Source organism: Periplaneta americana, chromosome 10 (assembly GCF_040183065.1).
Source record: "Periplaneta americana isolate PAMFEO1 chromosome 10, P.americana_PAMFEO1_priV1, whole genome shotgun sequence".
NCBI classification, from domain to species: Eukaryota; Metazoa; Arthropoda; class Insecta; order Blattodea; family Blattidae; genus Periplaneta; species Periplaneta americana.
Window position 1 is genome coordinate 145159704 of NC_091126.1, and position 13997 is coordinate 145173700.

The 13997-nt window shown below is 34.4% G+C and overlaps 1 protein-coding gene across 5 annotated transcripts in view; it reads left to right on the forward strand.

The window, feature by feature from the left end:
• Nucleotides 1–564: 564 nt before the first annotated feature.
• The window catches only part of LOC138708069 (mediator of RNA polymerase II transcription subunit 26-like), a 52456-nt gene continuing 39023 nt past the window's right edge, over nucleotides 565–13997 (forward strand). The window contains exon 1 of one of the 5 annotated variants that reach the window (XM_069838204.1): nucleotides 565–715. In XM_069838204.1, the coding sequence (XP_069694305.1) occupies nucleotides 653–715 (63 nt within the window). In that variant the 5' untranslated portion in view covers nucleotides 565–652. Of the gene's footprint in view, nucleotides 716–735; nucleotides 1064–1103; nucleotides 1322–1353; nucleotides 2256–2305; nucleotides 2795–13997 lie in introns of those variants that run through there. The other 4 variants (XM_069838208.1, XM_069838205.1, XM_069838207.1 and 1 more) reach the window with 4 other exon arrangements.

Consider the following 13997-nt stretch of genomic DNA (forward strand, 5'->3'; position numbering starts at 1 on the left):
TTGTAGCGACAATTTTGTGAATTATTTAACGCCTTAATAAATAGTGAATTTAGATTACATATTTCACCAATATTTATTACATTTTAATGTACATATTTCGTACTTTGATATTACATAAAAATCCGGGCCTAGACTAATAAGGAATCCCTCTCCCTACGATCTGCGATAATGCGACCCAAAAATCTGATAGCAGCTGAATTTTCATGTACTGTGTAATTGAATGCAATTCTTGGTGCAAAAGTCGTCTTCGTAATTGGTATTTTTGTTAAGATTGGCGACATAGTAGACAATTATTATTATTACAATATAAGTGTTTTAATGTTTTGCGAAACATTCTTTCGTCAAACTGATTACGCCTAGAATCATTTTAATTCTGCAATAAAATGAAAGAGAGACGGAAGTGTATGAATCCCTCATGTACCGAAATATTACTTGCATGTTGAAATACCAACACGACACTACAGGAGGCTGGAGATTTACTGAATTGGGAGTCATCGTGTCGGGTGTAGTGACGTCATGTTCGGAGAGACTCGGATGTTGTCGTGAATTTATATTACGCTCCCAGAATTCCTCAATAGTACATGTCCGCCATAAGTGCTGGTGGCTGTACGTTGGTTGCGGAGCTGGTCAGTCCGAGACCCAGTACGGCCTCATGCAGCACTCTCCTTCGGAGATCAAGGAAAAGTTACTAAAGGCACTCGACAAGGAATACAATGTAAGGCTCTAAGTAAGATTTGCAACAAATCCGACTCCGAAATAAGTAAAAATCCGGACGCAAGTTACGAATCGTCGAAATGCACTGTGAAAGTGGCGTGTCTATCCCAACTTCAGGTGCAAGTTTTTCACTCGATAAAAGTACAAGTATACCCTTTTCCGACTGCAGATCCCGACCCTGGACACCAAAAATGTGCACAGATTCCGCTGAAAACAAGGATTGACACCGAAATAGTGAAGAAACCTATAATTTTGTGTGTGAAAATTGGGCTCGCGGAGCTCGAAGAAGACGTCCTACCCCTGGCCCACCTCACTTACGCGGCACAGCGCACGCGCAGTGTCCTGTTGAGTAGGTTCCGGTTATCGGGAGACTCTTGCAATATACTTTTAAATTATTACTATTATTATTGTTTTGGGGAAATAGCGACATTTTTTTACGTATTACTTTCCGGTAAAATGTAGAATAGTTTATAATGTTAGAATATATTAAAAGAGTCGAATATTATGACCATAACTTTTTTTTAGTTTCAATATTAGTTGTTCAATTGATCCATTTTATATGGAATTGTGTTTATCAGGTGAAAGGTTCCATATGCCCTCGTACTAGGTATACAGTGTATGCATTTCCATTTCCCTTATATGCTATATTTAAAATACAAAATTATAATAGACGGAAGGTTCTTCTTTTGTCTAAAGTAAAATCTGAAACCAATTTTAGTTGTTTCTAATGTCGTAACTTTGAGGTTAGGACAGACATCTTGAGAAATTTCCACCTCTTCAATTTTATTTGTAAAGTTATTTCATTAAATCTGCACAAGCTAATTGTATTAATATAATGTAGTAAATTTGCTTCCGAGTTTGTTTCATCGGTATTTGTTCGTTTTTTCATGTAAATGTATCATTGACTTGAAAATGTTTAAGTAATTTTGCATATATGCCCTCGCTATTTCCAAGCTTAATTTTAATTTCGCAGGTGTGTGATATATTTGACATATAGTTCTATTTTAATGCAGAATTATATCGCTGTAACGATTAGAATTCGATTAAAATTTTTAAAGCTAATTTCAATTCATGCTTACGTGCAGAATACGCGAGCAGCTATTGGATGTTGAGATGTAGGATATCGGAATTGGTAAACTTCGTTATAAGTATAAAGAATATAATAAATTTAAATTTCTCGTTACTTATATACATAAAATAATATATAGGCCTAATTCAGTGTTGGAGTAGAACTGGTTCTTGGCGTGGAGAGACTTTCATTTTTTTTTCTTGTGAAATCTTACGATCTTGGTTAGGCCTATTCAGTTTTGAAACTATTACGAATGTATTTTCTTCAAAATGTAGTGTCTCATCTTTTATATACCACGGTATTACGTTACATAGCAAATTTGGGGAATTTGTAAAATAATTTTAATGTTTCATGTTGAATTAGTTTTTATAATGCCTACAGCAGGCAGCATTGTTGTCACAGACTGGAAAATTCTCGTTGCTGTCTTTGGTTGAGGAATTTAAAATGAAATGAATTCTTATAAAAACTGAATGTATGCTGTATTTTTACATAAATAGTTACGAAAATTAACATAAAAGCAAAACTTGTATTTTTTGACGTTAGTTAGGGGGCGAATGTAACATTCGCTGAGTGTGATGTTTTACTTGTGTTTGGCTTATAGGCTGTTACTTGGTAAATAAGGGCAAAAGAGATAGGTCTAATATAGTTAACTTCTGCTAGCAGTAACAATCCGTAGTATCGGCAATCTATTGTTTTTAATCGTGTGAAAGTGTGATTCATTTTTCTCCGTGTAAGAAGAATTTCCTATGAACATGGAGTGCAAAAACCAATGTGTATATTAGCGTTTTAAAAATCATTGCAGTTTTAGTGACTTATTTGAAAAGCTGTAATCCATATTAACAATTTTGCTCCAACTCATGGTTCGTGTATTGCATGGAATAGGTTTATTAAGTAACGTTACGTTTGAATGGTGTGCTTTAATGGCCAGTGGATTTTGTGTTTTGTTTTAAGTGTTCTGTAGAAAGCAAGTTCATTTTATTTCTGCTTTACTTCGTGACACCCGCTTTTTATGTAAGTACTAATTTGATTTTTTTTTTTTCAATTTTGAGTTAAGATCTATTTCCGGTATTGTGAAACATTGTTAAAGCGGTTTAGTCATTACAAGTATTTGTGTAGTACAGTGTGTGGTTTAATTGGAAGAAAGTTAACGTGAATATAATTTGCAAGATTTTTTTTAAAATTAAGTAGACTTTATTGTACAGAAATAAGTACATTATAGTTTTGGTTAATTAACAGCAAAAAGAGGAAAATAACTAGACACTTGTTTATGGGCATTGTCTACTACCAAAAAAACTCTAGTATCATGTCACTATGCCGTTTTCTTTTGAGTTTTCTGTGGGTTTGATCTTGCGGTGAATTGGTGACCGTCACTCAAAGCAACGGATTCATGTGGTTTAGAAAGAGTGATATAATCTGATGTTGCTCTGTCTTAAAACCTCCACCACCTCAGGAATACCAGAGGTCGTCGTGTAATATTTTTGTTGGGAATATATCAAGGTGCGCCAGATATGAGCCTCAAATCAGCGATTATGTGTGACCACTCTTATTCTTATTTGAGATGCAGAAGCACAGCCACAAATTGAACATCCATATTGTCATAGAAGATGCACAATTGATATATATATATATATATATATATATATATATATATATATATATATTTGTAGAGGTAATGGAGGCCTGTGTTTTTGCAAATAGATTCTAATTCTTTTAACAATAGCTGATACGTGGTTTTGTCAAGTACCTATGTAAGTCTGCTATCTAAGAGTAATTCAAGATAGGCTATCTGACAGACTGAGCTGTTGGTACTACTGAGCCACATAATGTTAGTGGATAATTTACCATGTTCTTCTTCTATGTAAATCTAAATGTGATTTTTGAGGATTCAAAATTAGTCGCCATTGCTTATACCATGTGAAAATGTTTCCACAAACCGTTCAGTTGTTCTGCTGATTCAATTGTACTTATATTAAGGATAGCAACATCATCAGCAAAATGGGCCAGTGTTAGGTGATCTTGAGATGGAAAATCTAATGTATATATCACAGTCTAGTATATACAGTCACGAAGTTTGAGTTGTGAGGGTGCTAGGAACAATAGACTGTCCGATACTATTTCGCATTGTCTGTAATGAGGCGATATTAGCGATTCTAGTGGTTCGCAACTATCTATGGATGCATATTTACTACGTATTGAGCTTCGTGACTGTATATACTAGACCACAGTCTAGTATATACAGTCGCGAAGCTCAATACGTAGTAAATATGCAAACATTATGTAGTTGCTCACCACTAGGATCGCTAATATCGCCTCATTACAGGCAATGCAAAATAGTACCGTCACAGTCTATTGTTTCTAGCACCCTCAAAACTGAAGCTTCGTGACTGTATATAGTAGACTGTATACTAGACTGTGTATATGTAATATAAAGCAGCAGTCCCAAAATACTGCCCTGAGGTAATTAGGCCTGCTCCAGATTGAACAGTATTTGATTTTGACTGAGAATATTCATATTTTGCAGAGACTGTAGCCTACATTGTGAAATATGACTTAATTATCAAATAATAGGTACCTGATATATGGTTTTTACAGCTGAGAGGATAAGCCTCCATGACATACTTTATCAAATGCCTTTTCTATGTCCAAGAGAAGACTCAAGCACACTGCCATTTTCTCATGTGCATCTAAAATTGTATCATTGATCCGGTCAAGCTGTTGTGAACAAGAGTAATTTCATTTAAATCCAAACTCCATTGGAGGAATGATCCCTTGAAGTTGTTACAAAAGATGAGTTTAAACTAGTGTTTTTTTAATTTTATAATTTAAGCAGTAGACTTATTGGGCGATAATTTTCAGAGTTGCTTTTGTCTTTATCAGCCCTGTGGATCATTACCGCTAACAAACATTCTCAAGGAGGCAGACAAAAAAGTTATTTTTTTATCTTCCACCATGTTAATAATATCAAAACAAGTGTTTATACAAATTTTGGCCACTCGAGCGCAATTACAAGGGCTATCCAGATAATAAGATTGCCTGGGGCTGTTTAGAAAAAGAAAACACAATTTAATGGAAAGGTTTATTGGAACAAATATAGCAATTGAGCTATTTTTAAATGTTTTCCCACCAGAATTGAGACATTTGTCATACCATGGAATCAACTTTTGTATCCCTGTGTCATAGAAGTCTACCACTTGGGATCGGAACCAGTGTGTGACGGCTGTCTGCACCACTCTCTTGATCCCATGGTATGATAAATGTCTCAATTCCGTTGGGAAATATTGAAAAAATAGCCCGACAATTGCTATATTTGTTCCAATATATTTTTCCATGAAATTTTCTTTCTGTAAATGACCCCAGGAAAACTCACTTTCGGGATGACCCTTGTAATCGCACTTGAGTGGCGAAAATTTCTATATGCATTTGTTTTGACATGATTAACATGGTGAAAGAAAAAAATAACATTTTTATCTGCTCCAATGAGAATATTTGCTTGCAAGACACGTTGTCAAGGGAAATATATTAATTGTAGAACTCCAGTATAGATTTGTATAAGAATGAGTGGTTTCTAGATGAATCTTCAAGTAGAGCTTAAACAATAAGATCATGGGCAGGAGCTTTCTTCTTTGGAAGTCTTCTAATTTGATTTTGGACTTGTTTTTATGTAAAAATTTTTCCAAAGTAAGGTAATTGAAGTTGTGTTAAACTTCCATGATTTTGATGAGCGAAATCTGGATCAAGACTCTGATTGGGTTGGAACTGCTGATGTTATATCAGATGTTCAGAGAAAAATTTTACTTTTCGTTCAGGGGTTGAAAATCATTGGTTGCCGATTTGAAGTGGAGGAATCATATTGTCAGCATATTTTATGGCAAACTTCTTTTCTTTCCATAATGTTCCATCTTTAGCAATTGCTGGTAAAATTCATGTTCTGGGAATAATAAGTTAATTAAGTAGTAAAATATCGCTGCAATCGAAAAGTATTGGGAATAAATTTGAATAAGGAACAAAAAAAAGTTTCCTTCCCAGGCAGGATTCGAACCACGAAAGTCTTAGTTACCAGCCTATCGTGCTCTGGAGTGAACGAGGCTCTGAAATCAGCTACAAGGGTCGGTCCGGTTTTTTTGCCACTACTGTAGATTCATTAGGGTAAATAAATTGCAGAGTAAATTGGTAAATTACATCATGATGCATTTTACCTCTAGTATTGGTTGGGTTACTTCCCTGTCTAAGATGTTTACTGTTAAAATCACCCCCATGAGAAAATGTGTCTTCATGGTATTAATAACACCCAAAAGTGTCCCATAGTTACTCTGCATGAGCGTAATAAATTGTGCAATTTGCAATTAATTACATTCAGAGGTGATTTTTATGCGATAAACTTGAATTTCAGATTCATTTATAGATAAGAGTTCACTGTGTTTCAAGTATAATTTAATAATATTGCAGAACTTCCTTTTCTAATACCATTGGGATGATCTGCTCGATATGCAATATAGCCAGGAATTTTAAAGTGAATGTGAGGCATTAGCTTGGTTCCGCAGCAAGCAACATGTGAATGTCATGTAAATGAAGAAAAAAATATTAGTTCGTGAGTTTTGTTGCTAATTCCTTGACAACTCCATGTGCAAATATGTATTGTTTTATTAAGAGATATTGTTAATTTTTTTGTTTTCAATCACTTGTAAATTTTGATATTGTGCAGAAATAACAGGATGTAGCAGAATTAAGAGAGAATCTACACCTAGAGCTGTTTCAGAATAGGATTTTTGATTAGATGAAATTTTCGAGACTAGAAACGATGTAAAATTCACATTGTATAAGTTAGTACCAGCTGAAGAAGGATTTGTGTTTTTATTTTCATCAATTTTTTTTTCTTATAGGCGTATGTAAATGAAAATGTTGCTTTCTGGAGCTTTAAATGTTCAGGTCAGTCACCGTAACTAGCAGCTGTGTGCTGTCCTTTACCTTACACACACTGGTGGTATATTATGAGGTTTGTTGCAGTGTGAAGTGGGATGGGTAATTAGAGGGGGAAGGGAGATGTGCCTCTATTAGTGTAGTTCTTCTATTGAATTACCTTTTTTCAGTTCTTCTAGGTTATGTGAGTTATTTCAACATATATTTAATAATTTTCTCAGTGATCAAAGCTACTGAAGGTTAGTTCAGGTAGAAGAGGCCACAAATTTCTGCTGCTAATTGGACTAAAGAGGCACACGTTTTCAAAATCTCCTTTTTCAGTTTGGATGAGTATATGACGTTTTAACTGTTACTTATTAGTAGTTTACATTAATTGTTTTTTTGTTCATCAAATAAAAGATAGTTGGAGCATGCTTGTTGTTAGTTAATTGACTTCGTAATAACTTCTACTGAATATGATCAATTGTAATGGTAAACCAGGTGAAGATATGCTGAGAAATTTTGTGTGAATGTACGATTATAACCTATCTGATTCATTGACTGGTCTTGATACTCTCCCTAATTTCTTAAGCATGTGTGATGCAATTTAAGAATTTGAGTAGCCTAATTATTTTCTAATTGGTTGTTGTCGCTGTGGTCAGCTTTGTGTATGGACATTTTTAGGCCTTTATAGTTACTTGGATTTCTATCCTTGGTTGCTTATTAAATTATATATATATTGAAGTAAAATTGTAATGCCAACTGTACTAGTTGTGTTCACTTCCCATTATGGCATTTCTTAACACTTGCGTTATCAATGAAATGTAAGATGCATTTAAATACTTGGGTTCTTAGTCCAGTCGTACATGCTGCAAATGAAAGACAAATTGAGCGGAATTGCCAATTTACACCGAAATGAGGGTCAAAGTTGCTGTGAAAGTAGCGACTGGCTGAACTGGTTCAATGCCTTACATTTAAACTTTTTGGTAGGTACATAGAAAGCGAGTTTTCGTAAGTTCGAGTATCAGTGACGGGTTAGATTTGTTTATTTCAGGCTTTTGCTATACCTTACATGTTCAGTAGTAGTAGTACATGGATAGATATCAGCCTTCCTGTGATAACACAAGTGTAAAATAATACCTCAGTTACAAACAAAAATATTGTCAAATCGTATATTTGTAAAAACCAGCCTACAATTGTTTATATCTTAAAATATTGTCAAATCGCATATTTGTAAAAACCAGCCTACAGTTGTTTATATCTTAAAATATGTCAATGTAAGTAATTTATGAAATCCAGCTCATATCAATTTATTTACTTTCTGGTAGATTGTGTATGTAATTTCGTTACATGAAACTTTTGTTCCATTCCATAACCAACACTAACCCAAGTCAAACATTTTCGAGTTTTGTAACTTCTAAAAAGAAAAAAAAATCATTAAGTTTAGCAATATTCGCGTGAATGGATGTTTTGAAACAGACACTACTCGTTAAACTCACTACTTACTACTATAGCACCATTTTATTGCTCCCACTCTGGTTCTAATAAAGTGCATAGGTAGCAATATAACATGGGGGCATGAGATAGTTACTCTGCCCGCCATAATAAAATTAATTTCAATTAAATTCCCCAATGTAAAAAGAAGCAATATGTCAAAGTTATTCGTAAAACAATTTGTATCGAGATTAAAAAAACGACTATGATGTGTTTGAAAGTTCTTTGTAGATTGTAACATACAGGCCTACTACCAAATGTCGTACAAGAATGCAAAAGTATTTCAGAAAATATTCTGTATGTCTAGGCCTATTCTTGTTAATTCTAGTTTTAGTCAGAGATATTAGCACATAGACTACCTTGTAACATTTATTTCCATAGTTCATCTGTGATTTTTAAAGTTGTATGACCGGAATTGTCAATTTTTATGACTCATTTTTGAAGTTATAAATCAGGAATAGATTTTCTCCTTTAACAATTTAAAAAAGGGCAGTATTTCCATGTTTCTGAAAGTCTAAAGGTGCATCTACATGGTTCAACTTTTATTTCAAATTCAAAAATTCAAGCAATACATCCAAGATTGATATTTAATATTAATTAGGCCTAATATATATATATATATATACGTAGTGAAGATTACGATCAAAACGGCGCACCACGTGGACACACAATCTTCTCACACCTTAATTGAATGCGCATTTTAAACTTGATTATTTCAATATTCTTTCCAGATTGCATGCATACGCTCATGGAAAATTGAACTGTGTAGATGTAGATTTAGTGATCTTAAATAATGGACATGTATATGTTGTATACCACTTTATAACCTTGACTAGAGTACTCGCTAGGTTTTTTACTTCCTTAGGACAGTGGGTTTCTTGGTTTCTTTGCCTACTTCGTTAATTTAGCAGACTGGGTCGTTGTGGAGATTATGTTTCCTAAATTGGTCATATCTAGGTTTTAGTTGTATATTTGAATTGTTGTGAGGTGAATTGTGAACTCTATCTGGCAGGACTGATATGTCAGAATGTCACATTGGGTCTTGCAATCTCTGACCTGCTGATGGATAGAGTATTAAATATAAATTACCTTATCATTTTTTTTTTCATTAAACATATCTCTAGATAATGGCATAGAGAAAATGATCTCAAATAATTGGTATATGTCATGAAGATGACAGAATTCTTATACGTTTTATATATTTTGCAAATTTTAGTTTTTATATCGTTACAAATGAATCCTGTTTGTAATTTTTCTTAAACTACAACTGGTGAAGGAACATTCCTGAACAAAACAAGAAAGATTTTGTCTGATATATTAACAAAGTGAAGAAACTGCACTTCTGCTGTCCTGCCTGAACTTTGAATTATTTGAGACTAGAAGTTTTCTGAAAGTATATTTACATTGCATGTATGGAAAAGTAAGCTTTTCACATAAAAATAGTCTTGTTTCGTTTGTTTTCAGAATTACTAGTATTATGTTAATTTTAGAAAGCATTGTAAATATCTTAAATTTTTGTCAGAAGTTTTTAGATCGAGTTTCAATTCAGTCCATAATTATTTATAGAAAAGTAGCCCCCTTTTTCTCCTCTATTTCCGTAATGGTTAAGAATAAGTCCACTTTGTTGCTGAGTTGTACTTGAAGATATTCTTTCAGCTCTTAACATGTTGTTGTTCCTGATTGGAGTTCTAATAATTATAGAAGATATTTTTCAGACAAACTATTTTGGAAGCATATTGTCTAGGCATTTCATACATCACACGATCTTTAGTAAGAAAATAAGTTGTAATTCTATTCAGTTTTGAGTAAATCAGTGAGGTGTGTTACTTACGGCTTTTAAGGAACCCGGAGGTTCATTGCCCTCCCTCACATAAGCCCACCATCAGCTGAGGTATGTGGATGTGAGGCCAACAGTCAACTGGTCTTTCTTGGCCCTCTATGGGTTGTCATGCTCAGGTATTAATACTTGAACATGACTGTGTTCAGCTTAGTGATTCATGTAGGGTCACATAGTCTGTATTTTGAGTGTGAGTACTGCGCTTTTCCTCTAAATATTGTTTCTTTCTGTTATCAGATTTTGTAATTTTGTACTCATTGATAACTCCGACATAATCAATTCACCTTTTTCTTTTCTTAAAATTGTCAGTTCTTCTATACACCAAGGTATTGTCAGCCCTCGACTTGGCATGTGCCCTCCTTCCTCCCAGTTTTGTAACAGATTTATAGTGTGTGTCAAAAGTCTTAAGTAATTCCTGTAAATTTTTCAAAATAGTAGCCTACTTGCCATCTGATACTCATTATTTATGCATCCCCTTCCCATGTTGTTAGTCTTTGCATTCATTTAAATGTTTCTGGAGTTGGGAGGCATTACTTTGTAATCATCTTTTAACCCATTTTTCAGTATTATCTCTTTTTGTCCGTGCTCCATTTATTATTAATTTAGTTGTGAAGAGTGGTAGATATGTAAACATGGGCTAAGACACATTATGTAGAACATAGTTCAGCAAATTTGGAAAGCCAAAATTTTGTGTTGGGTATTTACTTTTGAATTCACATGTTGGTTTCATTCCAAGAATCAGCCCTCTTCTAAACATTGTGATTTAGGTTATCTTATATTTTCAGTAAAATAAAATCTTTATCTGGCATAACTCAGAACATCAATACCAGAAAAGGGGTTCCACTTTCTGCACAACTGAATCGCTCAGTTTTTTCCCTGTCTTTGGACCTCGATTTGACATACTTCTTTCTCTTCACTTGAGGTTAGCTTTTCTGGCCATTCTGTTAATTATTTTGATTTTATTTTTAATTTTTTTGCAAGGCCAAGTCGGAATGGTAGCCAAATTTTGAATTCTTTATCCCTTTTCGTTTGAGCTATTTTTACTTGGATTGGATTGAATTGCAGAAAGCGGATGGTGAGAGAAGCCTGTGTGCACTTCCACTATTCATATGGTCCCATTGTGCTACATTCTTAGCTACTCACTCAGTTGAGGTGGTCAGAATTGGAGTGCTGCTGATATTGACCATGTCACACCAAAATTTTTCCAGCATTCTTAGTTTTACAAGAACATGGCATGGTATAGATTACGTTCTGCTGTTACACTTTCCAACTTAACCTATGGCAGAAGGGTTGTCAGCTAAACTCATTCTATGCAAATGTTTGCATAAAGTATAGTGGCTTAAAATTTCTGCAATGAATCACAGAATTTTACGCTATCGAAATAGCAAATTTCTGGTTCTTTCATAGGGGTGCTAGTACAAAACTTGTCCTCGTCTGGAGCTAATATAGTTTACACATGATTTGGTGAATTACACTAGTCGACAATTTGAAACTTTTTCGTGTATCTGGTGTGTAAATGGGTGGATTTACGTAATTTTTGGGTTGCTGAATTGAATAGAAAAATGAGTTTCTTTCTATCATGTTACATTTTCTAGATACAAAGCACTAACACAAAGACAGTAATATGATATTGGTAAATCTGGACCATTTTACATTCAAGCATAACGAAACACTTAGAACCCCACTGATGTTTTCTTGGCAACATAGGAAACTCTTATAAACCAACAAAATCAAGTTTCAGCATGCACTAGACTACAGGGCTGATGTCGCTAGCTGAGTTGCCTCTACCAGGCAAAGCCAGTACAATTTTCGCACAACTAAATACCTCTGTCATATAGTGACTCTTTTGAAAACTTCTTCCACCATATACATCCAAATACAGAGTTTAACCATCATAATTCTGATTTATTATTCACTATCGTTGAAAAATTACAACATTAACGATGTAAGGGTATTAAAAAAATCCATATAAAATCTACTCTTAAAATATCTCAAAACCCTTACGTGATACAGCAATTCTGAAGGTCGTTTCGGATTCTACAACCAAACATTGATATGAACTAATTTATCACACACCAGATGCAAAGTGGCTGTTAACCAGTGTTATGTGTATGATTTTACATGACATTGTGTTGATTGTTATTGGGGACATCTGGTACTTTCCCCCAGCAAATTTGCAAAGGGACAATTTTCATTCCCAGAGAAGGTCCAAATGGAAATGTCCAAGCAATGATAAGGTCTAAGAGAAAAGATCCACAGGCTGAAAGGTCGAAAAAATATCGTGCATTTCAAAATACAGTCAACTCCGGATATAGTGAACCTCTGCAGACTTTCAAATTTCGTTCACTATATCCGAGGTTCACTAAATCCGAAGTATCTCTTCCCTAACCTGAAATGACAGAAATGAATGAAATTGTTAACAAGAAAATAAAATGTTTCATTTTTGTGGAATGGATTACACTGTATATTCTATACTGTTACTCACAGTTGATTTACTTAAACTATGCTGTCAACCCACGTCCGCTTGCAAAAGACCACTTATAATATTTGCCTTATCTTACAAAGAAAACACTTTACCCTTCGATATTTTTATACAGTACATTCGCAGTTGGAACACTAGAAACAGACTGATCACGTACAAATGACAAACGCTGTTATAGAGTGACTACATACTCAGCCTTGGAATTTCCCAGGTCACTTATGGGAACTGGGAGGGGGTTGATGGAGTTTGAAAGCCATCGGAGTCTTATCTTCATTTATGCTCTGGACATAATGTCCATCCCCTTTTAATAAAAGAAGGCAATTTTATTTTCCATTGTTTCAATGCAATCCGTCATAATGGAAATGTTTGTGAGAACAAAAGGCAACTCTTTGACAGTGGAGGATTAGAAATACAATAGAGTAGTGTGCCTGAGAACAGAATGTCAGCCCTTCAACAGTGGAGTGAGGCAAGGTCGCCACGCATTGCCTGTATTTACAGTACAGCTCATTGTCTAGGAATCACTAATCCTACCTTTGTCCCCTGACTATAGGAATAAGAAACTTAGAATGTTGTTCTCAACACATTCTTTGAATTTTATACAAGAAGGTGTGACTTCAAATAAGAATTTGTCAGGATACAAGGTTCACTATAACTGAAGTGAGGGTTCGCTATAAACAGAAATATTAATGTACTTTTTAATGTATGCAGGTCAGGACCAATGACTTAGGTTCACTATAACAGAGTTCACTATATCCAGAGTTGACTATAATCCTAAGGATGAAATCGTCCATGAAATATTTGACCCAGATGATAAAATTCTTCAATAAAAAAAAAAACAAATTAGTATTCATTAAGATGTTTCCATGAAAAAAACACTAAACCTTTCATTAGTCGGTAAAACTCATTTCAAATTTAAAAATATCTAACAATGTATTTTTAACCGAGATAAGCCTGAAAAACCCTTACGTGATACAGCAATTCTGAAGGTCGTTTCGGATTCTACAACCAAACATTGATATGAACTAATTTATCACACACCAGATGCAAAGTGGCTGTTAACCAGTGTTATGTGTATGATTTTACATGACATTGTGTTGATTGTTATTGGGGACATCTGGTACTTTCCCCCAGCAAATTTGCAAAGGGACAATTTTCATTCCCAGAGAAGGTCCAAATGGAAATGTCCAAGCAATGATAAGGTCTAAGAGAAAAGATCCACAGGCTGAAAGGTCGAAAAAATATCGTGCATTTCAAAATGCAGTCAACTCCGGATATAGTGAACCTCTGCAGACTTTCAAATTTCGTTCACTATATCCGAGGTTCACTAAATCCGAAGTATCTCTTCCCTAACCTGAAATGACAGAAATGAATGAAATTGTTAACAAGAAAATAAAATGTTTCATTTTTGTGGAATGGATTACACTGTATATTCTATACTGTTACTCACAGTTGATTTACTTAAACTATGCTGTCAACCCACGTCCGCTTGCAAAAGACCACTTATA